General features: G+C 41.9%; 1 protein-coding gene across 1 annotated transcript; it reads right to left on the bottom strand.

The window, feature by feature from the left end:
* Positions 1-223: 223 nt before the first annotated feature.
* On the bottom strand, positions 224-13,229 carry PRB4 (proline rich protein BstNI subfamily 4). The gene is made up of 6 exons (XM_062195492.1): positions 13,169-13,229; positions 5,560-5,751; positions 4,403-4,594; positions 3,234-3,425; positions 2,105-2,296; positions 224-279 (listed from the first exon to the last, which is right to left on the bottom strand). Exons 1-6 carry the CDS (start codon positions 13,176-13,178, stop codon positions 269-271), a joined length of 789 nt encoding a protein of 262 aa, XP_062051476.1. The 5' UTR covers positions 13,179-13,229; the 3' UTR covers positions 224-268.
* Between the last annotated feature and the right edge of the window lie 11,529 nt (positions 13,230-24,758).

The raw sequence follows: 24,758 nt of genomic DNA, 5'->3' as shown, positions 1-24,758 counted from the left end.
AGGGAAGGGGAGAAACAAGAGAATTATTTCATTTTGGAGTTGATTTGATTCCATAAAGGAGATACTAACTTTGCTGGAAACATCAATGGGAGGGGGTCCTGAATGCTCTTCCATTGTGTTCATGTCCTATAAGTGACGGATTCACATATAACCAAAATCAGAGACGAGGGCCATGAGAAATTGCATGCTGATTATTTTATTGGTACTTGGAACATAGGGTTGTCACATCATGGTTCCAAAGTCATGGATCTTAAAGGACATTATCTTCTTATTCATTTTCTGAAACAAAGAAACAAAAAAGGAAGTTTGTTGAGGGCACTTGAGAGGGGAAGAAGATTGGATCCCTTACTAGCTTTACTGAAACGAGGCAGGTGAGGGCCTGCCTTCTCTCCTCTCTCCTTTTCAAACTTATGTCCATTCTGTTGAGAGTAGTCTGCATTCACTCTTTCTGTGCCCCTAACAGCTCATGTATTCTAAATTATCCTTTACAAGATGAAGAAAGAGAGATTTTTTTTTACTGTTATCTTTTTTTTTTTTTTTTTTTGACAGGCACAATTAGACAGTGAGAGAGAGACAGGGAGAAAGGTCTTCCTTTTCCATTGGTTCACCCCTCAAATGGCTGCTGCAGCCGGCGTACTGCGCCGATCCGAACCCAGGAGCCAGGTGCCTCCTCCTGGTCTCCCATGCGAGTGCAGGGCCCAAGCACTTGGGCCATCCTCCACTGCCCTCCCGGGCCACAGCAGAGAGCTGGACTGGAAGAGGAGCAACCGGGACAGAATCCGGTGCCCTGACCAGGACTAGAACCCCGGGGTGCCGGCACTGCAGGCAGAGGATCAGCCAAGTGAGCCCTGGTGCTGGCTAACTGTTATCTTTTGATTGGTATTGAAAATGTTTAGGAAATTTTACAAACATGGTCAATGCAACATATTATATCATCTGAAAGAGAAAAAACCAGTCCAGTACATTGACATGATATTACTTAAGGAAATTCTGGTAGAGCACACAATTGGAAAATATGCTATGTTAAAAAAAGCCCAAACAAGAACAATCACATCAGAAAACTGACCAGATCTATGTACATCTACATACATCTGTGAACTGATATTTAAATTGTGTAATAAATATATTATTTGACATGAGAAAGGAACAAATTTGTATATTTGGTATAATACTACTTGTGAAGAAAGATCACTTTTTATTTATATGGAATAAGTATATCCATAAGGATATTTAAAAATGTTATTTTTTTGTGGTCTTTGGCTTGTGATATGTGGAGGTAGAATGATATATGCTTTTAAGATATATGATTTAAGATTATGTCTTTATGCTCAATTTTTTAAACCTAGAATAGAGATTAACTTAATAGTAGTATAAAAATCTAGATAACTTTTAACAGCATTCAGAGAAGATGTCATTTATCTGCAATAATGGACCTGATAGTTCTCATACGGAACAGGAAAGAACATAGTGTGCTCTCATAGACCTCTGATGGGAAGTCATTGAGTCTGAGCCCAGGAGGCAGAAGACCAAAGGAAGAATTCTACTGCATTTCACATTAGCAACATAATCTCACAAAAATATTCAGTTATAAAAGAAATTTTGCGGCAATCATTCTCAAATTCAGAATTACCTTGGAGATCTTATTAAAATAACAGTATCTTGCCACTCTATTTTAGAATATCTGAGTAGAAATCTTACAAGTTGAGCCCAGGATTAAATCATTTCAATATACTTCAAGTAGATTCATGGCACACTTTAGAGAAGGAATAAACATTAGGGCTTGAGGGAGAATGAACTTGACTCTTACGTGCCACTGACTTATATATTATTATCTAGGGGAGAGCCTTGTGATCTATTTCCTTGAAAAGATGATTGTGTTCCTCTTTGGCCACCTCTTGGGGTGCTCCCTATTGGGTTGCTCCCTGTGCCAACCCCCACACCAGTGGGTTGCTCCCTGTGGGCCTCCATTTTTGGATAATCCTTTTTGCCTCTTTTTAGGGAAAACCCTTTTGATTCTTTATTGAAGTTGGCTCCCCTGTACAGTTCTTTTTGTTATCCAGATTCCTGGGCTATTCCCTACTGAAGATCTGTCTTTCGGGCTAACCTTGTTCATTTTCTGGAGGAGGAGGTCTAGTGCCATTCTGTGGAGGTGGTGGTCGCTGGTGGTTTCCATGAGGAGGTGGGCGATGGTGGTTGTGGTTGCCTCCTGGACGTGGTGGTCTGTGGTGTGGACGATCTTCTTGGCTGTCATCATCGTTTTGTGTTGCATCTAGGCTCTCGTATAGGTTCTCATACTCTGCATGGGTCATACAGGAATAGAAGAGTTTAGTGACTGAAGATTACCTTTCATTGTCACCCCCTGAGCTGTTCACACATCACTTACTCTGTCAACTTGTACCCCCTTGCCACATTCACTCATGCACACTGCTTCCTTATGCACTACTCCTCTTATGAACACACTGATGCCATTTCTTTGCTTTTGGAAAAAGTATGTATTTAACATATGACCAAAGAAGACAGAAGAGCACTGGGATAACTCAGATTCACCCAGAGTAACTCCATGTACACAGGGGAGCAAGCATCATTTATATCACAGTTTTTATTATGTATGAGCTTTTGAATAACTCGAGAGATTTGCCTCCTAGTTTGAGTTCTTGAGCCCTGTGTTGAAAATAGAGTTTGTTTCTTAGGTCTCAGATGCATGCTGAGAAGTAATAAGAGAGAGAAGAGAAAGACAACGTGATGTGCATGACAGGATTCACTGAATCGCTTTTTAAAGTTGCTTCAGCTGTGCGACCCCACTGACTGCACAACCAGGGGAAAAGCCAGGTGCCTTCAAGGGAAACACTGGAGAAAGGGAAACTAACTGGGACTCAGAGAAATGGAGGAAGAGACATTGTACAGTACTCAGTATTCTGTCAGCTGTCAGCAGGTATGCTTGTCTTGGCTGAACAGGTTTAGAGTTGCTGTAACTGAATCTGAAGTCACTGGTATTCTACTTGGTGGCCTGTGGGGCTCACCCTCCCCTTGAGCAGCTCTTTGTGGCCCCCATGTTGGGCTACTCCCTGTGGGCCTCCCTCTTTGGATCCTCCCTTTTTTGCCTTGTTTTTAGGGTGAACCTTGTTGGCCTCCATTTTGGGGTGCATGCTGTTGGCCTCCCTGTACCGTTGTTCTTGTCACTTTCCAGAGATTCCTGGGCTATTCCCTACTGAAGATCTGTCTTTCGGGCTAACCTTGTTCATTTTCTGGAGGAGGAGGTCTAGTGCCATTCTGTGGAGGTGGTGGTCGCTGGTGGTTTCCATGAGGAGGTGGGCGATGGTGGTTGTGGTTGCCTCCTGGACGTGGTGGTCTGTGGTGTGGACGATCTTCTTGGCTGTCATTATTGTTCTGTGTTGCAGCTAGGCTCTCGTATAGGTTCTCATACTCTGCATGGGTCATACAGGAATAGAAGAGTTTAGTGACTGAAGATTACCTTTCATTGTCACCCCCTGAGCTGTTCACACATCACTTACTCTGTCAACTTGTACCCCCTTGCCACATTCACTCATGCACACTGCTTCCTTATGCACTACTCCTCTTACGAATACACAGATGCCAGGTAGGTCTCATATCTTTGCTTTTGGAAAAAGTATGTTCTTTAACATATGACCACAAAAGAGCACTGGGATACCTCAGAATCACCCAGACTAACTCCATGTACACAGGGGAGCAAGCATCATTTATATTGCAGTTTTTATTATGAGCTTTTGAATAACTCAAGAGATTTGCCTCCTAGTTTGAGTTCTTGAGCCCTGTGTTGAAAATAGAGTTTGTTTCTTAGGTCTCAGACGCATGCTGAGAAGTAATAAGAGAGAGAAGAGAAAGACAACGTGATGTGCATGACAGGATTCACCGAATCGCTTTTTAAAGTTGCTTCAGCTGTGCGACCCCACTGACTGCACAACCAGGGGAAATGGGTCTGAGTCACTGGTTTCTTTGTGTTTCTCCTAGAAGCCAGGTGCCCTCGAGGGAAACACTGGGGAAAGGGAAACTAACTGGGACTCAGAGAAATGGAGAAAGAGACATTGTACAGTACTCAGTATTCTGTCAGCTGTCAGCAGGTCTGCTTGGCCTGGCTGAACAGGTTTAGAGTTGCTGTAACTGAATCTGAAGTCACTGGTATTCTACTTGGTGGCCTGTGGGGCTCACCCTCCCCTTGAGCAGCTCTTTGTGGCCCCCATGTTGGGCTACTCCCTGTGGGCCTCCCTCTTTGGATCCTCCCTTTTTTGCCTTGTTTTTAGGGTGAACCTTGTTGGCCTCCATTTTGGGGTGCATGCTGTTGGCCTCCCTGTACCGTTGTTCTTGTCGCTTTCCAGAGATTCCTGGGCTATTCCCCTCCTGAAGATCTGTCTTTCGGGCTAACCTTGTTCATTTTCTGGAGGAGGAGGTCTAGTGCCATTCTGTGGAGGTGGTGGTCGCTGGTGGTTTCCATGAGGAGGTGGGCGATGGTGGTTGTGGTTGCCTCCTGGACGTGGTGGTCTGTGGTGTGGACGATCTTCTTGGCTGTCATTATTGTTCTGTGTTGCAGCTAGGCTCTCGTATAGGTTCTCATACTCTGCATGGGTCATACAGGAATAGAAGAGTTTAGTGACTGAAGATTACCTTTCATTGTCACCCCCTGAGCTGTTCACACATCACTTACTCTGTCAACTTGTACCCCCTTGCCACATTCACTCATGCACACTGCTTCCTTATGCACTACTCCTCTTACGAATACACAGATGCCAGGTAGGTCTCATATCTTTGCTTTTGGAAAAAGTATGTTCTTTAACATATGACCACAAAAGAGCACTGGGATACCTCAGAATCACCCAGACTAACTCCATGTACACAGGGGAGCAAGCATCATTTATATTGCAGTTTTTATTATGAGCTTTTGAATAACTCAAGAGATTTGCCTCCTAGTTTGAGTTCTTGAGCCCTGTGTTGAAAATAGAGTTTGTTTCTTAGGTCTCAGACGCATGCTGAGAAGTAATAAGAGAGAGAAGAGAAAGACAACGTGATGTGCATGACAGGATTCACCGAATCGCTTTTTAAAGTTGCTTCAGCTGTGCGACCCCACTGACTGCACAACCAGGGGAAATGGGTCTGAGTCACTGGTTTCTTTGTGTTTCTCCTAGAAGCCAGGTGCCTTCGAGGGAAACACTGGGGAAAGGGAAACTAACTGGGACTCAGAGAAATGGAGAAAGAGACATTGTACAGTACTCAGTATTCTGTCAGCTGTCAGCAGGTCTGCTTGGCCTGGCTGAACAGGTTTAGAGTTGCTGAAGTCACTGGTATTCTACTTGGTGGCCTGTGGGGCTCACCCTCCCCTTGAGCAGCTCTTTGTGGCCCCCATGTTGGGCTACTCCCTGTGGGCCTCCCTCTTTGGATCCTCCCTTTTTTGCCTTGTTTTTAGGGTGAACCTTGTTGGCCTCCATTTTGGGGTGCATGCTGTTGGCCTCCCTGTACCGTTGTTCTTGTCACTTTCCAGAGATTCCTGGGCTATTCCCCTCCTGAAGATCTGTCTTTCGGGCTAACCTTGTTCATTTTCTGGAGGAGGAGGTCTAGTGCCATTCTGTGGAGGTGGTGGTCGCTGGTGGTTTCCATGAGGAGGTGGGCGATGGTGGTTGTGGTTGCCTCCTGGACGTGGTGGTCTGTGGTGTGGACGATCTTCTTGGCTGTCATCATCGTTTTGTGTTGCATCTAGGCTCTCGTATAGGTTCTCATACTCTGCATGGGTCATACAGGAATAGAAGAGTTTAGTGACTGAAGATTACCTTTCATTGTCACCCCCTGAGCTGTTCACACATCACTTACTCTGTCAACTTGTACCCCCTTGCCACATTCACTCATGCACACTGCTTCCTTATGCACTACTCCTCTTAGGAACACACTGAAGCCATTTCTTTGCTTTTGGAAAAAGTATGTATTTAACATATGACCAAAGAAGACAGAAGAGCACTGGGATAACTCAGATTCACCCAGAGTAACTCCATGTACACAGGGGAGCAAACATCATTTATATTGCAGTTTCTATTATGAACTTTCAAATAACCTTAGATTTGCCTCCTAGTTTGAGTTCTTGAGCCCTGTGTTGAAAGTAGGGTTTGTTTTCAGGTCTCAGACGCATGCTGAGAAGTAGTAAGAGAGGAATAATCAGCGACAGCTTTGACAACTGTCATTGAGATGGTACTCAGAGTGTCATGAAATATTCCGTTGGTTGAAAAAATATCAGAAGACTGAGCACTGATACTTGTGTTTATTGTGTAGAGAGCCACATGTATAATCCGGTTCTTTCTTATCGAAATAGCTCTGATGTGTGCGTAGTTCATTAATAGAACAGATCCACTCTACTGCACGCGTACTGTCATTTACTGTCTGTTGATTGCTAGAATATCTTCATGAGTGTAAGTGCCTGTGCTGTATCAGTCTTGCTATCCTTTTGCTTATCCTTCACAGCACATCAGGGAGATCTTTTAACAGATGAAAAACTTACTTTTTCAGTTTTGGGTTGAATTCTTTAGTATGTTCTGATTTTACTCTATGTAAAGTATAAGTCCTTATCATGCAGTGAGGATGCAAGAGCACTTATATCAAAGTGACAAGTGTGAAAACCCATTCTTCTTTTCATCACACACCCCTCCCCCCTTTCTCTTCCTCTCTGTCTGCACTGTTCTCCTAAGCACCAAGCAGAGTCACAGCACCCCTTCCCCTCTGTTTTTCCATACCTGCACTTATGCTCTGAATTGAGCTCAGGGCCAGCAGGGCCACTGCGAGCAGGGTCAGCAGCATCTTGGAGGAGGCTCTGGAGTTGCTCCCAAGTGTGTGCTGGGAGACTTGAGGCAGCTCCCTTTATACAGAGGAGCAGAACAAGGGCATCTTTGAGCTCCACATCGTGTGCACCTCCCCTCCCGACGTAATAGGCTAACTCTGCTTACATCCCGTCATCCATATCCCTTACTTCTCTTTGGGATCAGAGCCCAGCAGGATAGGGTTTGGTGGAGAATGTCAGTGTTTAAGGTTAAAAAAGTACAACATGTGACCTGGGCAAAGTTTTTCAGATACAGGGTCCAAACACTCAGCATCCAGATTACAACTGAACTTTGGTCATCATTTGATGTTCAGTATGTTCTGTGAGACCGTGATACTGTCTTTCCTTTGTTTTGTGTATGTGTCTCTTCGTACATGTTGGCAGGAATTCTATAGGCAGAAGGAAAATGATCAATACTTTTGGCTATTGTCATAATTCTGTCACTGAGGAAACGTGTGTCATATTTTAATTTTAGCTAATTTTAAGGTCATGTCTGAGGACAAGGCTGTTTGGCACACATGGTGATAATTTGTTTTTAAGATTTTATTTTTCTTTGAGAGGTAGAGTTACAGACAGTGAAAGGGAGAGATAGAAAGGTCTTCCATCTGCTGGTTCACTCCTGAAATGGCCACAATGGCCAGAGATGTGCTGATCCAAAGCCAGGAGCCAGGAGCCAGAATCCAGGAACCCGGAGCCAGGAGCCAGGAGCCACTTCTGGGTCTCCCATGTGGGTGCAGGGTCCTAAGCACTTGGGCCATCTTCTACTGTCTTTGCAGGCATAGCAGAGAGCTGGATTAGAGAGGAGCAGCCAGTACCCTTATGGGATGCCAGTGCCAAAGGTGGAGGATTAACCTACTGTGCCACAGCACTGGCCCCGGTGACAGGTTTTGATGATTCTCTGGTTCTGTCCCTGTGTATGGAACGTGGGTATTGCAGAACTCAGAAGGCCTAGAACATTTTGTTGTTCTTAATATATATACAAGGTTTATTAAAGCAAAAGGGGCACTGAAACACTGGGATGTCTTCAGTAGCCTGAAATGAAAGCAGATTCCTCACTTGAAGTGTGGTATTTCATGTTCCTTGTACATATTTGATGCTGCTCCTTTTTGTAGAATCCTGTGTAATCATGGGTTGGGTCTTATGTCTTCTTGAGAATAGTTTTCTCTCTCACTGATAGTTTTCATGTCCTCCAGATCCTTAATTTTATTAGACTCCCCTATTTTCCTGTCCTCTTTTTCCTAAGGACTCCTGAATCCATACTGTTTTCTCTGTCATACACTAGTGGTCATTACTCTTTTTTTTTTTACAGGTTTTTTTAAAATTAATTTGAGAGGTAGAGTTATAGACGGTGAGAGAGAGAGAGAGAGAGAGAGAGAGAGAAAGGCCTTCCTTCCATTAGTTCACCCCCCAGATGGCCACAACAGCTGGTGCTGTGCCAATCTGAAGCTAGGAGCCAGGTGCTTCTTCCCGATCTCCCATGAGGGTGCAGGAGTCCAAGCTCTTGGGCCATCTTCAGCTGCTTTCCCAGGCCATAGCAGAGAGCTGGATTGGAAGAGGAGCAGCAGGGACTAGAACCGGCACCTGTATGGGATGCCGGCAACCCAGGTGGAGGATTAACCTACTGTGCCATGGTGCAGGCCCCAGTGGTCACTACTCTTCATGTTCCTTAAACTTATTGATTATTATATTCTGTTCAGAGCAATTCTCTCCATTTTTATTTTTCCTGGTTACAGCTTTTTAGTTTTTCACATTTTTTGGTGTAATTCCCTCATTTAATCCTCTAAAGTAGAAACTATCTGTCTTTTCAGAATCCTTTTGCCATTTTTTAAAAAGTTTTTTTTTTTTTTAATTTTATTTATTTGAAAGAGTTTCAGTGAGAGGTAGAGACAGAGAGAGGTCTTCCATCCGCTGGTTCACTCTCCAGATGGTTGCAATGGACGGAGCTGTGCTGATCGAAAGCCAGGAGCCAGTAGCTTCTTCCAGGTCTTCCACGCGGGTACAGCGGCCCAAGGACTTGGGCCATCTTCTACTGCTATTCCAGGCCATAGCAGAGAGCTGGATTGGAAGAGGAGCAGCCAGGACTAGAACTGGCGCCCATAGGGGATGCTGGCGCTTCAGGCCAGGGCATTAACCTGCTGCACCACAGCGCCGGCCCCTACCATTTTTGTTTTTTAAAACCGTTGGCTATGGGGTGTTATGTTTCTCAGAAACTTTTTCCTTGTATTTGCATTGGTTGCTGCCCTCAGCTGCTAATTTTCTGTGATGTGTAGTTGTTGCCTGTTCATGCTGGTTATTACTGGTCTATAGGAGTCAGTATCACCAGCTGCCACTGAGCATTTTTGACTTTGTAAAGTTCTGTGTCCTTGTTAAGTTTTTTGTGCAAACCAAGTAGATGTGTGAGGATTGTGTTTTTCTAAGTATGGCAGCATAGCCATGAGGCTGGAAATCCTAGGGATCAGTTCTTAGAGCAGTAGGGCTGCTGGGATCTTATGCTGCACATAGGACAGTGGGGTCTACCTAATTATCCGAACTAGTGTAGATAATATTACAGGATTGTTTTCTGATACAGAGTGGCTGACTGTGGACACCTTTAATCCTAGAATGTGATGAGATAGAAAAAAGGCATTGTCTCAGGCATGGTTATTGATGTTCTGTGAAGTTGGCCATTTTCCCCTTAATTGGTGTGTGGAAATCAACACAATTTTGGGTCAAAGGGCTTGATGGGAAGAAGAGGGCAATTTTATTGGCCTGCCAGTTCTGCTGCTTTGTTTCAATGACCGGTACTTTTTATTTTATTTATTTTTTTGCTGACTCTATTTGAGAAGGAAACTGGAGATGAGTTGACCTGACTAAGCAGAGTGAAGAGCCAGGTGGGCACCAGTGTTAATAGCAGACCTGGTCAAAGACAACCTTGACCTTAGCTGTGTGTGTTCTGGAAACAGAACGGCTGATTCCTCCAAATATCACTCAGGTCAGATCCTTTCCCTATCCTTGTCCAATTTCAAAATGCATGACGAAGATTTGCATGAAATGAAAGAACACATAAGACCCAATGAAAACAGTGCTGTGAAACAGCTGAAGGGAAGACTGTCAGGCAGAGTTGGGTGAGAGCCGTGAACAAGAGTTTTGCCAGCACATCAGGCATATTCAGGTGAAAGGAAGTCCTAAACCACCTGCTTAGATTTTCATATGCTTCTTATGTTTTTTGTAACAAACTGAGATCCTGCTTTCCATATCAAAATCCTCCTGTTTCCCAGAAAACTCTATATCTGCCCTAGACAAATAACCAGTCATTTGGGGAGTGAACCAGTGGATGGAAGACCTTTCTCTCTGTCTCTCCCTCTCTCTCTGTCTGTAACACTACCTCTCAAAACAAACAAACACCCCAAAAACTAAAATCTTTAAAAAAAAAGTCTGATGTGATAGATATGTCAACTACCCTGGTCCAGTCATTGGTCATTATGTATATGAATTAATGTCACACTGTATGCCACACAAATGTACAATTCTATGTGTCAAATAAAAATCAATGAAAATTCTAATAACTACTGAAAAAGAATGATGAATTCTTTTTGTGCATACTAATGTCCTTCTGAAACACTGGTTTCTCCATACTTTTTTTAATCTCTGGAACATTTCATTTCATTTTTCTAGCTGGATAAAGCAGGGAGGAAGCAGAGAAGTCACCCTCAAAAATATATCTCTGATGGAGAAGTTATTTTTCAAGGTGATTGATAAACAGAAACATATCTCTTTAAGATGACATCATTGTGGGGCCAGCTTGGTGTTACAGCCGGTTAAGCCAATGCTTGTCAAGATCCTATCCCATATTGGAGCTCCATATTCAATCCCACCTGTTCCTTTTTAAATGGAGATCCAGTCAACATGTCTGGGAAGGCAGAAAATAGCTCAAGTCCCTGGATCCTGTGACCCTCATTGGAGACTCACATGGATTTCTAGGCTTCTGTCTTTAATCTGGCCCATCCCTGGTTGTTTGGACCATTTGTGGAGTGAACCAATGGATAGAATCAATCTCTCTCTCTCTCTCTTTCTCTTTTTTAAAAAGATTAATTTGTGGAGTTGGTGCTGTAGCTTAGCAGGTAAGGCCTACAACTGCAGTGCCGGCATCCCATATGGGCGCTGGTTCGAGACCCAGATGCTCCACTTCTGATCCAGCTCTTTGGTATGGCCTGAGAAAGCAGTAGAAGGATGGCCCAGGTCCTTGGACCCCTGTACCCACAGGGAAAGACTCGGAAGCAGCTCCTGGCTTTGGATCGGCACAGCTCCAGCCGCTGTGGCCAGTTGTGGAATGAACCAGCGGATAGAAGACTTCTCTCTGCCTCTCCTTCTCTCTCTGTGTAACTGACTTTCAAATAAATAAATGAATCTTAAAAAAAAATTTATTTGAAAGGCAGGGTGGCAGATAGAGAGGGAGTGACAGAGAGCTCTTTGATTCACAGTTAACTCTTCAAATGGCAGTAATGGCCGTGGGTGGGCCAGGATGAAACAAGGACTGAGGAGTTTCTTCTGTGTAGGTCTCCCATGTAGGTAGCAGGGGACCATGTACTTAGGCTGTCTTCTGCTGCTTTCCCAGGCACATTACCCGGGAGCTGTATCTGAAGAGTAGCAGCCAGGACTCAATTCACTCCCATATGGGATACTGGCATGGCAGGTGGTGGCTTAACCTGCTGCATCACAATGGTGGTTGGAGTTCTCTATTTTTCTGTCTATTTACCACGCCCCCCACCAGCAGCCTCCCTCCCTGTCTCTCTGCCTTTCAATAAATAAATAAATATTTAAAATAATTTTGTATAGTTCTCCTGGAATATTAGTCTGAAAAAATGGTTTTTCCTTTTCTTTTAAATAATTGGACCAGAAAACAGATTATGTTTTACCAATATAATGCCTCAACTTGTTTTGAATGGTCCTTTTTGACTTCAGAAATATGTTTTCTGAATACTAAATGAGCCAAGTTTCTTTGAACTCTGTTATCTTTATATAAAAAATGTATTTGAACAGCAGTGATAGAACAGACACAGACACATACACAGACACTTACACAGACAGGGAAACAAAGAGATCTATCCTTTAGTTCACTCCCCCAAACTCATAACAGCCTGGACTGGGTCTGGCCTAATCCAGTAGCCAAATACCCAACCTGGGTCTCCTATATAGATGGCAATGATCCAAGTATTTGAGTCATTACCTTCTGCCTCCCATTGCATGCATTAGCAGGAATCTGGAATCAGAAGTGGAGCTGGGACTCAACTGTCACATTGATATGGGGTGCGGGTGTCCACAATAGTGTGTTTGTTAAGAACTATGCTACACACACATTCCCAACCATGTAATAATCCTTATTTGCCTTTGGAATTTTTTCCCATTGTGGTATTGTCTCACTGTCACATGAGATGCTTTTTTTTTTTTTTTAAGATGTATTATTTCATTTATTTGAAAGAGTTACAGAGAGACTTAGAGCCAGAGAGAGAGGCAGAAGTCTTCCATCTGCTGGTTCACTCCCCAATTGGCTGCGATGGCCGGAGCTGTGCCCATCTGAAGCCAGGAGCCAGGAGCTTCTTCCTTGTCTTCTATGCAGGTGCAGGGACCCAAGGACTTGGGCCATCTTCTACTGCTTTCCAAGGCCATAGCAGAGAGCTAAATCGGAAGTAGAGCATCTGGGACTCAAACCGGCACCCAAATGGGATGCCGGCACTGCAGGTAGCGGCCTTACCCGCTATACCACAGCAGTGGCTCCACAAATAAATCTTTTTTTTTTTTTTTTTTTTTTTAAAGGAGAAGGGCCGGTGCCATGGCTCACTTGGTTAATCCTGCAGCGCCGGCATATGGGCCCCGGATTCTATCCCGGTTGCTCCTCTTCCAGGCCAGCTCTCTGCTTTGGCCCGGGAGGGCAGTGGAGGATGGCCCAAGAGCTTGGGCTCCTGCACCCGCATGGGAGACCAGGAGGAAGCACCTGGCTCCTGCCTTCGGATCGGTGCAGCGCGCTGGCCGTAGCGACCATTTGGGGGGTGAACCAACGGAAGGAAGACCTTTCTCTCTGTCTCTCTCTCTCACTAACTCTGCCTGTCAAATAATTAAAAAGAAAAAAAAAAAAAAGAGAGAGAGAGTCTATCCACCGGTGGAGAAGCAAATGTTCCCCTTAAACTAGTGACTGAAGGTCTGTAAATTCCTGAAGTACATTCTGCTGCCTCCTTCAAGAAACCCACTCAGGTTTTCAAGATCCGTGAGGACACCGAGGAAAGTGAGCCAGGGTAAATGAGGGAAAGAAGTGTATAGCCTGGTCCAGTTAGGAACACACAGAAATGTTCACTTTCTTACCTTCCGGCATCAATTTCGAGCGTGGGCGCCGGCGGCTCTCAGGGGAACTTGGCCGGAGACCTCCGCGCAAGTCCAAAGTCGCCGGGGCTTGCGTCATCCTGCGCGCTGGCTCGGGCTGGAGGCGAACAGGCTCAAGTAATCAAAATGGACGCTTAGAAGCTTCCTGTTGGATGGTGTGGAGAGGTTGTGGCACAGCAGAGGGGAACTGAGAATGAAGTTTTGGATAAGCACCGTAGACGTTCTGTTGGATGGTCCCCGAGACTCTCAGGTTAACAAAGCTGCCGTGGTGTAAAAATACAGCGCACGTGAAGCTGGAGGTCTGAAGGCCACGGTGAGCTTCCGCAGCATGCGGAAGTCAATGAAACGGCTCCCGTTGGTCCTGGAGAACGTGATGAAATCCAGCTGGATGCCACTGGACTTGATGATGAAGGCGCTGATGCTCTCCAAGTGGAACGGAACCTTTCACATCACAGGTTTTCTGAAGATTGTCCTGCAGTTTGGATTTTGGCCACGACCCTTAAAGAAGCTTCAGATTTCGTTTGCACAGGGGCGGCCTCGTGGCCTACCTGGTAAATCCTCTGCTTAGGACGCAGGCATCCCATATGGACGTGGATTCGAGTCCTGGCTGCTCCACTTCGGATTCAGCTTGCTGCTAATGTGTCTGGGAAAAGCAGGGGAAGATGGTTTGAGTGTTTGGGGCCTGCTTTCCACTTGGGAGACCTGGTATCATACACGTTCCTTTTTATGATCTTAATTTACCATAAATATATCTATGAAAAATATTTCTAAAATATTTTAGAAACTATTTTAATAATTTTGAATTTGTAAGTTAGTAGTTCAGAAAATGAACACTAGGTGGCACACAGTTACTATTGGAATTATCGATGCAATTGTTGACTCTTTTTTTAAAAATTAACTATGGGTAGGAAGTTCCCTGAACAAGAAAAAATTGATTGTGTGTATGCATGTGGAATACTTTCACAAAACAGAAAATTCTGTTAAAAGTGTTATTTCATAACTTGCTAGAAATTTGAGTGCTTGATAAGCAGTTAAAAGTATATGTAAGTGACATTTTAATTTCATGACAACTTGTACAAAGTAGGTCTTTTTCAATCTATCCCTAAGCTAGGGAAAGAAAAGGAAATAATAAAAGAGATAGTCTCCAGTTTCTTTCTCTTTTTTTTTCTTTTCTCTTTCTCCAGAAAGAGAAATACAGTAAAATATTATGCTGCAGAATATATTGTACCCTTCTTTGTGTTAAGGATAAATTTTATTTGGACAGATTTTTTTCCTCCTTGTATTGCGAATTTAGGTTTAGTCATCCTTCTTTATTATTAGATATCAACTTTAATAAAAGGAAGTTAGGGTTGGCTAATTAGACCTTACCAGCCAAACTGAAAACTCGTACAACCTTAAAAAAAGACCTATGTTGTGTATATGGTGGAATTTTTCCTCTATTGATTTCCAAAGAGCTTTTCAGTAATGAAATGTAATACACAAGGCAATAAACACACACATGGCTTCAAGGAAAACAGGCAAATCTTTGATCCCTACTTTTGCTCTGATTTCGTGTTTATGGACTCTAGATTCAAAGTTTGAGGTTCTCTAGAACATTAAGTGAAAGAATGAAAATTTGAATAGAGCGTATAGTTGTAGCTCCTGTTTCCTTTTCTCTGGAATGTCTGAACAGTTATCTAGGTGGAATTCATCTGAGACCAAGGGCTGGTTTTTAATATTCATAGAGAATCAACTTTGAAGAATTTATTTAGCAGTTGGCTTTATCGGTAACCTAAACCCAGGATATTTAGGTTCCTGTACATTAAATTATTTTGCTAAATTTGTGGTATATATAGATCCTTCCGATTTATTTTATCAAGAGTATTTGACCTCTGCATATGTGATACAGTTCCTGTTTAGGATAGTGTAACTTCGAGTTTGAGAACTCAAAGTTTGATAACAGTTGAGAAAACTGTAAGTTCTCTACTTAACTCCTTTATTAAGTATGGCTTGTGTGAAGAATTTTTAAAATTAGGACTGTGCCCCTAATTCATGTATTTGCTGTTGATTTATTTTTTCTTGCCTAGATAGTAACCACACAGTCTAATCCTGCTGCATCCTGTAAAGACTCAAATCATAGTGATTTAAATAGTTCGGGTGAAGTTGTTGCAATGAAGCTTGGAGGAATTACTTTACCAGCTTGTTTTTGATGTGGAAATTGTATAGTTTTATTTGTTTGATTGTACTTCAAGTAAAGAATGGAAGTGGTCCTCAAACATTTGTTCTTAACTTTTTTTGGTTATACTGATTACTATGACACAATAAGCAATGCTTAGAAAGAGAATAAAATATTTGAGAAATCAAAAAATATTGAGAAGTAGAAAGAGAGAGAGAAAGTGAGAGTAAGTACTCTCGCATGCATTTGAGTCACTCCCTAAATGCCTCTGAAGGTAAGTGCTAGGCTGGATTGGAGCCAGGTCATCCACTTTTGTGGCGACAGCCCTATTATTTGAGCTATCACTGTGACTTCCCAGAGTTAACACTGGTTGGAAGCTGGAGTCAGACCCAAAACAGGGAATTGTACCCAGAATTCTGCTCTGGGACCCAGGAAGCTTTAACTGCAAGCCAAAAAGCCCAATTCTTAAATTTAATTCTTTTCAAAATTTTGAGCACTCCTTGGCCTCTGCAACTTCCTTGCATTTGTTCTCTTTTCCTTGCTCCTCTAAAATTATGAGAATATCAGGGAGAGTTCTTAAAATAATTTAAAAATTTGCATTTGTTACAGAATCCAGAGAAGGGGACAAACAATAGAATTCTTCTACATGGAAGCCGCCTGGCAAATAAATGAGGAACTGGTGCTGAAAGTGTCACGGAGATTGTGTTCCCAGCTCTCAAAATTCAGACCCACAAGGCACCCAGGAAAACAGGTGACAATCAGAAATTGCATGCTGACTAGATTATTTGTATGTTGAATACATTGTTATGACTGCATTGTTCCAGTGTAAGACTGCTACCTTCTTTTCCTTTAAATTTCATAATTTCATTTTTTTTATTTGAAGAGAGAGAAAGAAATCCCTCTGCTGCTTTATTCTCTACATGGCCACAATTGCAAGGGATTGGCCATTTGAAAGCACAGAACCCTTAACTCATTCTGGGTCTCCCACATGAGTGGCAAGGAGAGAACCCTTGAATTATTACCTGCTGCCTTCCAGGGTGCCCATCAGCAGGAAGATGGATTAGAAACAGTTGTGGATTTGAACCCAGGCTCTCTGATACGTCATGTGGTCATTTCAGGTGGCATCTTATGCTGTGCCAAAAGGCCATCCCAACATAATCTTCTTACTCCTTTTCTGAAACTAACAAAACAAAGTTTGTAGGGCCACTCTGACATGGCAGGAATGTTCTAATTCCCTGCTGTTATTCCTGAGGGTGCTGAGAGCCCGTCTTTTCCCTTCAGATTGTTACTTCCTCTTTTTCCTTTCTAATTTCTCTTTGTGTATTCTTTCCATACACATAGCAGACCATGAAAACCAAATGGCTGACAAATTGAGAAAAACAATTATTCCTAAATTCTCTTTTGGCTGCTATTCAAAATGTTCAAGGATATATTTATAAAGATGTCTATTTACTACATTATATCCTATAGTAGTGAAAACCTGAAAGCCCAAGTGTCCATTAATAGGATAACAGTTGAGGGAAATTACAGCACAGCTAGATGATAGAAAGGTGTACAATCACGTATAAAAAGTTCCTTGGTGGCCGGCATTGTGACACAGTGGGTTAAGCTGCTGCCTGTGACACTGGCATCCCATATGAGTGCCTGATTCAAGTCCAGGCTGCTCTGCTTCGGATACAGCTCCCTGCTAATGTGTCTGGGAATTTAGTGGAGGATTGCTTGAGAACTTGGAGCTCTAAACACCCATGTGAGAAACCTGGTTGGAGTTCCAGGCTCCTGGCTTCAGCCTGGCCCAGTCCTGGCTGTTACAGTCATTTGGGGAATGAACCAGTGGATGAAAGATTTCTCTCTGTCTGTTTCTCCCTCGCTTCCTTAACTCTGCCTTTCAAATAAATAATTAAATAAGTATATAAATAAATAAATTAAAAAATCCAAACAAACAAAATCTTTTTACCCCTAGAAAGATACTTATGAGATTTATAAATCTCTGTGATCTGATAAGAAAAAATTCTGAGAAATATATTCTTTGAAGTGAGTGACACACAGATCTGCTTGTGAAGTACAATTTCATTTGTGGGAAAAGGGTTATATATGTTTATATTGGCAAGTATGTTTCTAAGAGCACGTTCATAAGAGGAAAGGGCGTGGTCACCCTTTTGGGGGTGAATTGGAGAAAAATGATGGGCTATACTCTTAATTATTTGCATATTTAGTATTTGGTTACATTCATTTTTGAACTTGATATCAATTTATATGTTGGTACTTGATTAGCTAGATATCATTTCTGCCCATAAACTATGAGCCATGATACTGAACAGAAGAGACTTGGTTGAACAAGAACTATGCAGATGTTCAGGTAGAATCTTGAGGTGGGAAGTCCTTGAGTCTGAGCATAGGATGCAGAGGACCTAAGAGAGAACAGAGTGCTACTCGTGATTCTTGTCAACCTTGCAATAGGCAGTCTTTGGAAAAAGAAATTTTGGTGAAAATATTTCTCAGAACTGGAATTACCTTGAGTAGTTCATTAAAAAATGTGGTTCTTACTATACTATTCCAGAATATTTGAATTAAAGCATTTGGAATGATGTTGAAAGCTTTATTTTCAAAATGTATTAGCTGTCATTTATATGGTATAGTTTGAGAAGTGTGGGCTTTACAATCTGTGCTGGGGAATGACTTTGAATTATACCTGTCATAGAACACTAGATGACTGTAATGGCTGGAGTGGGGCCAGACCAAAGCCAGGATCCAGGAGCTTCCTTCGGGTTTCGCATATGGGTTCAGAGGCCCGAACACTTGGGGCATCCTCCATTGCTTTCCCAGGCCATTAGCAGGGAGCTGAATCAGAAATGGAGCAGCCATGAATGGAAGCAGTGCCCATGTATGATGCCAATGCTGTTGGCAGTTGCTTAATCTGCTACATCACAATGCAGGTTCCAACAGTTTCTTTTTTTCTTTCAGCACTTTATTATAGTAAATCATTGCCATCTGGCCTCTGAAGTTTCTGATGAGAAATATGCTGATCCTTTATTGAGGATCCCTTGTATGTGATGCATTGCTTCTCTTATGCTGTTTTGAAGATTCTCAGTGCTTGTCATTCATTAGTTTTAAATGTAATGGTCTTGGTGTGGGTCTGTGAGTTCATCTGTCTTGGAATTCTTTGAGCTCCTTGTAGGTATATAGTCACACATTTTGTGAAAGTTGGGAAAGTTTCACCTACTATTTACTCAGATATTATCTTTGCATTTCTCTCTTTCCTTCATTAATTTGCATTAGGTAACTACAAGTTAGGCTTCATAGAGTTTCCATCAACTCAGTAGCACCATACTGGAGACCATGCAACACTATCACATGATTTTGCCAGGTCATCCACATCCTGTATCCAAGTCATAGGTAGTATATATTGTTAAAATTGCTCCATTTTACTGTTTATTATTATTAATCACTTCTTGCTCCTGATTTATAAATTAACTGCACAGTAGTTAATTTATATATCTATCTATAGGAAAGAACATAGCATACACTGGGTTTGGTAGTATCCATAGTTTCAGACATCCAGTGTTGGCCTTGGAAAATATCTTTGGTGGATAAGGAGGGACTACTTTATCTTCTTCAAACCCACCAGTGCCAAGTTAGAAATCACTTAACAGAAATAAAACCAGAGAATTCATAAATTTGTAGAAATTAAACAATACTTTGAAAGAACCAATGCCTGAACCAAGATATTAGAAACAAAATTAGAGGCCGGCGCCGTGGCTCAACAGGCTAATCCTCCGCCTTGCGGCGCCGGCACACCGGGTTCTAGTCCCGGTCGGGGCACCGATCCTGTCCCGGTTGCCCCTCTTCCAGGCCAGCTCTCTGCTGTGGCCAGGGAGTGCAGTGGAGGATAGCCCAAGTGTTTGGGCTCTGCACCCCATGGGAGACCAGGAGAAGCACCTGGCTCCTGCCATCGGATCAGCGCGGTGCGCCGGCCGCAGCGCGCTACCGCGGCGGCCATTGGAGGGTGAACCAACGGCAAAAGGAAGACCTTTCTCTCTGTCTCTCTCTCTCTCACTGTCCACTCTGCCTGTCAAAAATAAAAAAAAAAAAAAAAAAAAAAAAAAATTAAAAAAAAAAAAAAGAAAAAAAAAGAAACAAAATTAGAAACAATTAGAGAGAAATGTAAAGAAAAGCACAACATAAATAAATTATGGGATACAGTGAAAGCCATGCTATTGGGGAAAAGTAGTTGTAAATATCTCAACTAAAACTGGGAAGATCTCAGAGTAGCAACCAAGCCTCACAACTGAAGGAGCTAAAGATAGAAGAACAAACTAAGCTGAAAGCCAGCAGAGGATGGGAATGATTAGAGCCAAGAAAATAGACTAGAAAAACAAAGTTACTAAAAGCAGAGTTTGATCATTGAAATATAAGCACAATTGGGGCAAATGCTGTGGTGTAGTATGTAAAGTCGCTGCCTGCAGTGCTGGCATCCTATAGGGGCACCGGCTTGATTCCTGGCATCTCCCCTTCCAATCCAGCTCTCTGATATTTTTTTAGCAGTACAAAATGGTCCAAGTCTTGGGCCCTTGCACCCATGTGGGAGACTGGGAAGAAGCTCCTGGCTTCTGACTTTGGATCAGCTGGGCTCTGGCTGTTGTGTCTATCTGGGGAGTGAACCAGCAGATGGAAAACCCCTCTCTTTCTCTCTGCCACTGCTTCACTATAACTCTGCCTTTTAAATAAAAATAAAATAAATTTTAAAAAAATATAAACACAACAGATTTTTAGCTTGATGAAGTAACAAAAGGAGGGACCAGTGCCATGGTGTAGTAGATTAAACCTCTGTCTTATGTCCTATATGGGCTGCTACACTTCTGATCTAGCCCTCTGCTAATGACCTGGGAAAACCGTAGAGCACGGCTCAAGTGCTTGGGCCCCTGCACTCATGTGGAAATCGAGAAAAACACCTCATTTCTGGCTCCTGGCTTCAGATTGGCCCAATTCCAGTCATTGTGGCCATTTGGAGAGTGAACCAATGGATGGAAGACCTTTTCTCTGTCTGTAACTCTACCTCTCAAATAAATAAATAAATCTTTAAAAAATGTATTAAAAAAGAAATAGGAAAAAAGACCCGAATTTCTGTAATTACCATTAAAAATTGTGGACTTGCTGTCAATTCTGCAGAAATAGAAGTGATTATAAGAGAATACTATGGGCCGGCACCGTGGCTCACTAGGCTAATCCTCTGCCTGCGGTGCTGGTACCCAGGGTTCTAATCCCGGTCAGGGCACTGGATTCTGTCATGGTTGCTCCTCTTCCAGTCCAGCTCTCTGCTGTGGCCTGGGAAGGCAGTGGAAGATGGCCCAAGCACTTGGGCCCTGCACCCACTTGGGAGACCTGGAGGAAGCTCCTGGTTCCTGGCTTCAGATCAGTGCAGGTCTGGCCGTTGCAGCCATTTGGGGAGTGAACCAATGGAGGGAAGACCTTTGTCTCTGTCTCTCTCTCTCACTGTCTAACTCTGCCTGTCAAAAAAAAAAAAAAAAAAAAAAGAGTACTATGAACAGCTGTCCTTAAAAAATTGGGTGATCTTGATGAAATGGATTGATTCAAAAGAACACATAAACCATCAAGTCTAAATAAGTTGGGAGTACCTCCCATATTTTATATTATGTGCTTTTTTTGGTGTAAAACAGCAGTGATTTCTTGATATTGTGATGAAACATTAAAACACCATCAAGCGCAGTGTTTTACTAAGATTGATCTTTGAAAAACATTTTACTTCCATTTACTTCTTGTTGAAAACAGTTTCCCTGGCTTTCCTTACCTTAAAAGAAGTATTCTGTAAGTTTCATAAAGTTGTGAACTCACCTAAGTGATAAGATATATCTCCCCCTTATATTCCTGTCAAACTGTGGTCTTTCTTGTTTTTTCCCTTGTTGAAATTATAATTAGTGGTGCATTAAGCCTGTGATTATAGAGTGGACTGCAATTATGTTTTTGCAAAAATCAAAGGAAGAAAAGAAAGGAAGGGAGGATGGGGAAGGAAAGAAAGAGTGAGGGAAGATTGGGTATCTTAGAAATATGTACCTATGAAATATGTGAACTCTGTACTCTTTATATTAATAAAGATTATTTTAAAAATGATATTTCTTCTGTTAGTACTATTCTAAATTCCAGTTTCTCAGATGCTTTTTAAGATATTGCTTTGTTATCAATGAAAGTAATGCTGATATTGAGAAATTCAAGTCGAACAGATTCTGCTTCTTGGCAAATGTGTTTTTTCCTCCCTGGATGTTTTCCTTTGGTATTTTAAAAATGTCTCCATAATTTGTCTTGGTGAGATTGTTCTTTCCCTGCTTAAAGTTGAAATCTAAATGTGCTTTAAAATTGAAGTTTTGTTTTTATTTTTTAATTTTAATTTTATTATCTTTTTTGTTCCTCATTTGAAATTCCTGTGTATCAATTCTTCAGTTCTTCCTTTCTCTCTTGGTTCATGTTTGTTTCCTACTAGAACACCTACTACTTAGATGGTGATGACCTTCTCCTGTCCATATGTCTCTTAATATTTTTAAGGTATTCCTGCCTATGTTCTTTTTTTTAATGAATATAAATTTCCAAAGTACAGCTTATGGATTACAATGGCTTCCCCCCCCCCCCCAAATTTCCCTCCCACCCGCAACCCTCCCCTTTCCCGCTCCCTCTCCCATTCCATTCACATCAAGATTCATTTTCAATTTTGTTTATATACAGAAGATCAGTTTAGTATATATTAAGTAAAGATTTCAACAGTTTGCCCCCACATAGCAACACAAAGTGAAAAATACTGTTGGAGTACTAGTTATAGCATTAAATCACAATGTACAGCACATTAAGGACAGAGATCATACATGATATTTTTTAAAGATTGATTAATTTTCTATGCAATTTCCAATTTAAAACCAAGTTTTATTTCATTTTTAATTATCTTTATATACCGAACATCGATTCAGTATATACTAAGTAAAGAGTTTATCAGTTTGCACTCACCCAGAAACACAAAGTGTTAAAATACTGTTTCAGTACTAGTTATAGCATCACTTCACATTGGACAACACATTAAGGACAGAGATCCCACATGAGACGAAAGTACGCAGTGACTCCTGTTGTTGATTTAACAATTTGACACTCCTGTTCATGGCGTCAGTAATCTCCCTAGGCTCTAGTCATGAGTTGCTAAGGCTATGGCAACTTTAGGGTTCGCCTTTAGGGTTCGCTGACTTTGATCTTATTCCAACAGGGTCATAGTCAAAGTGGAAGTTCTTTCCTCCCTTCAGAGAAAGGTACCACCTTCTTTGATGACAATGTTCTTTCACTGGGATCTCACTCACAGAGATCTTTCATTTAGGTCTTCTTCTTCTTTTTTTTTTTTTTTCGACAGAGTGTCTTGGCTTTCCATGACTACAATACTCTCATGGGCTCTTCAGCCAGATCCTAATGCCTTAAGGACTGATTCTGAGGCCAGAGTGCTGTTTAGGACATCTATCATTCTATGAGTCTGCTAGTGTCTCCCACTTCCCATGTTGGATGGTTCTCTCCCTTTTTGATTCTATCAGTTAGTATTAGCAGACGCTAGTCTTGTTTGTGTGATCCCTTTGACTCTTAGACCTATCAGTGTGATCAATTGTGAACTGAAGATGATCACGTGGACTAGTGAGATGGCATTGGTACATGCCACCTTAATGGGATTGTATTGGAATCCCCTGGCACGTTTCTAACTCCACCATTTGGGGCAAGTCCGATTGAGCATGTCCCCAATTGTACATCTCCTCCCTCTCATTTTTCCACTCTTATATTTAACAGGGATCACTTTTAAGTTAAAATTTAAACACCTAACAATAATTGTGTGTTAATTACAGAGTTCAACCAATAGTACTAGAACAAAAAAATACTAAAATGGATAAAGCATTACATTGTACATCAAGAGTCAGGACAAGAGCTGCTCAGGTCACTGTTTCTCATAGTGTCCATTTCACTTCCACAGGTTTCCCCTTTGGTGCTCAGTTAGTTGTCGCCAATCTGGAAAACAAATGATATTTGTCTCTTTGGGACTGGCTTAATCAACTCAGCATGATGTTTTCCAGAATCCTCCATCTTGTCGCAATTGACCGGATTTCATTGTTTTTGACTGCTGTATAGTATTCTATAGAGTACATGTCACATAATTTCTTTATCCAGTCTACTGTTGATGGGCATTTGGGTTGGTTCCAGGTCTTAGCTATTGTTAATTGAGCTGCAATAAACATTAATGTGCAGACGGCTTTTTTGTTTGCCAATTTAATTTCCTTTGGGTAAATTCCAAGGAGTGGGATGGCTGGGTTGAATGGTAGGGTTATATTCAGGTTTCTGAGGAATCTCCAGACTGAATTCCATAGTGGCTTAACCAGTTTGCATTTCCACCAACAGTGGGTTAGTGTCTCTTTTTCCCCACATCCTCTCCAGCATCTATTGTTGGTAGATTTCTGAATGTGAGCCATTCTCACTGGGGTGATGTGAAACCTCATTGTGGTTTTGATTTGCATTTCCCTGATTGCTAGTGATCTTGAACATTTTTTCATGTGTCTGTTGGCTATTTGGATTTCCTCTTTGGAAAGATGTCTATTGAGGTCTTTGGCCCATCTCTTAAGTGGGTTGTTTGTTCTGATGTTGTGGAGTTTCTTGATTTCTTTGTAGATTCTGGTTATCAACCCTTTATCTGTTGCATAGTTTGCAAATATTTTTCCCATTCTGTCGTTTGCCTCTTCACTTTCCTGACTGTTTCTTTTGAAGTACAGAAACTTCTCAATTTGATGCAATCCCAAATGTTAATTTTGGCTTTGACTGCCTGTGCTTCTGGGGTATTTTCCAAGAAGTCTTTGCCAGTACCTATATCTTGCAGGGTTTTTCCAATGTTCTCTAATAATTTGATGGTTTCAGGTCATAGATTTAAGTCTTTAATCCATGTTGAGTGAATTTTTGTGTAAGGTGAAAGGTAGGGATCTAGCTTCATGATTCTGCACATGGAAATCCAATTTTCCCAGTACCATTTATTGAATAGACTGTCCCTTACTCCAGGGATTGGTTTTGGATCCTTGATCAAATATGAGTTGGCTGTAGATGTTTGGATTGGTTTCTGGTGTTTCTATTCTGTTCCATTGGTCTATCCATCTGTTTCTGTACCTGTACCATGCTGTTTTTATAACAGCTGCCCTGTAGTATGTCCTGAAATCTGGTATTGTGATGCCTCCGGCTTTGTTTTTGTTGTACAAGATTGCTTTAGCTATTCGAGGTCTTCTGTGTCTCCATATGAATTTCAGCATCATTTTTTCCAGATCTGAGAAGAAGGTCTTCGGTATCTTGATTGGTATTGCATTGAGTCTGTAAATTGCTTTTGGGAGAATGGACATTTTGATGATGTTG

Source organism: Lepus europaeus, chromosome 6 (assembly GCF_033115175.1).
Source record: "Lepus europaeus isolate LE1 chromosome 6, mLepTim1.pri, whole genome shotgun sequence".
Lineage (NCBI taxonomy): Eukaryota > Metazoa > Chordata > Mammalia > Lagomorpha > Leporidae > Lepus > Lepus europaeus.
This window is presented reverse-complemented; position numbering and strand designations above follow the sequence as displayed.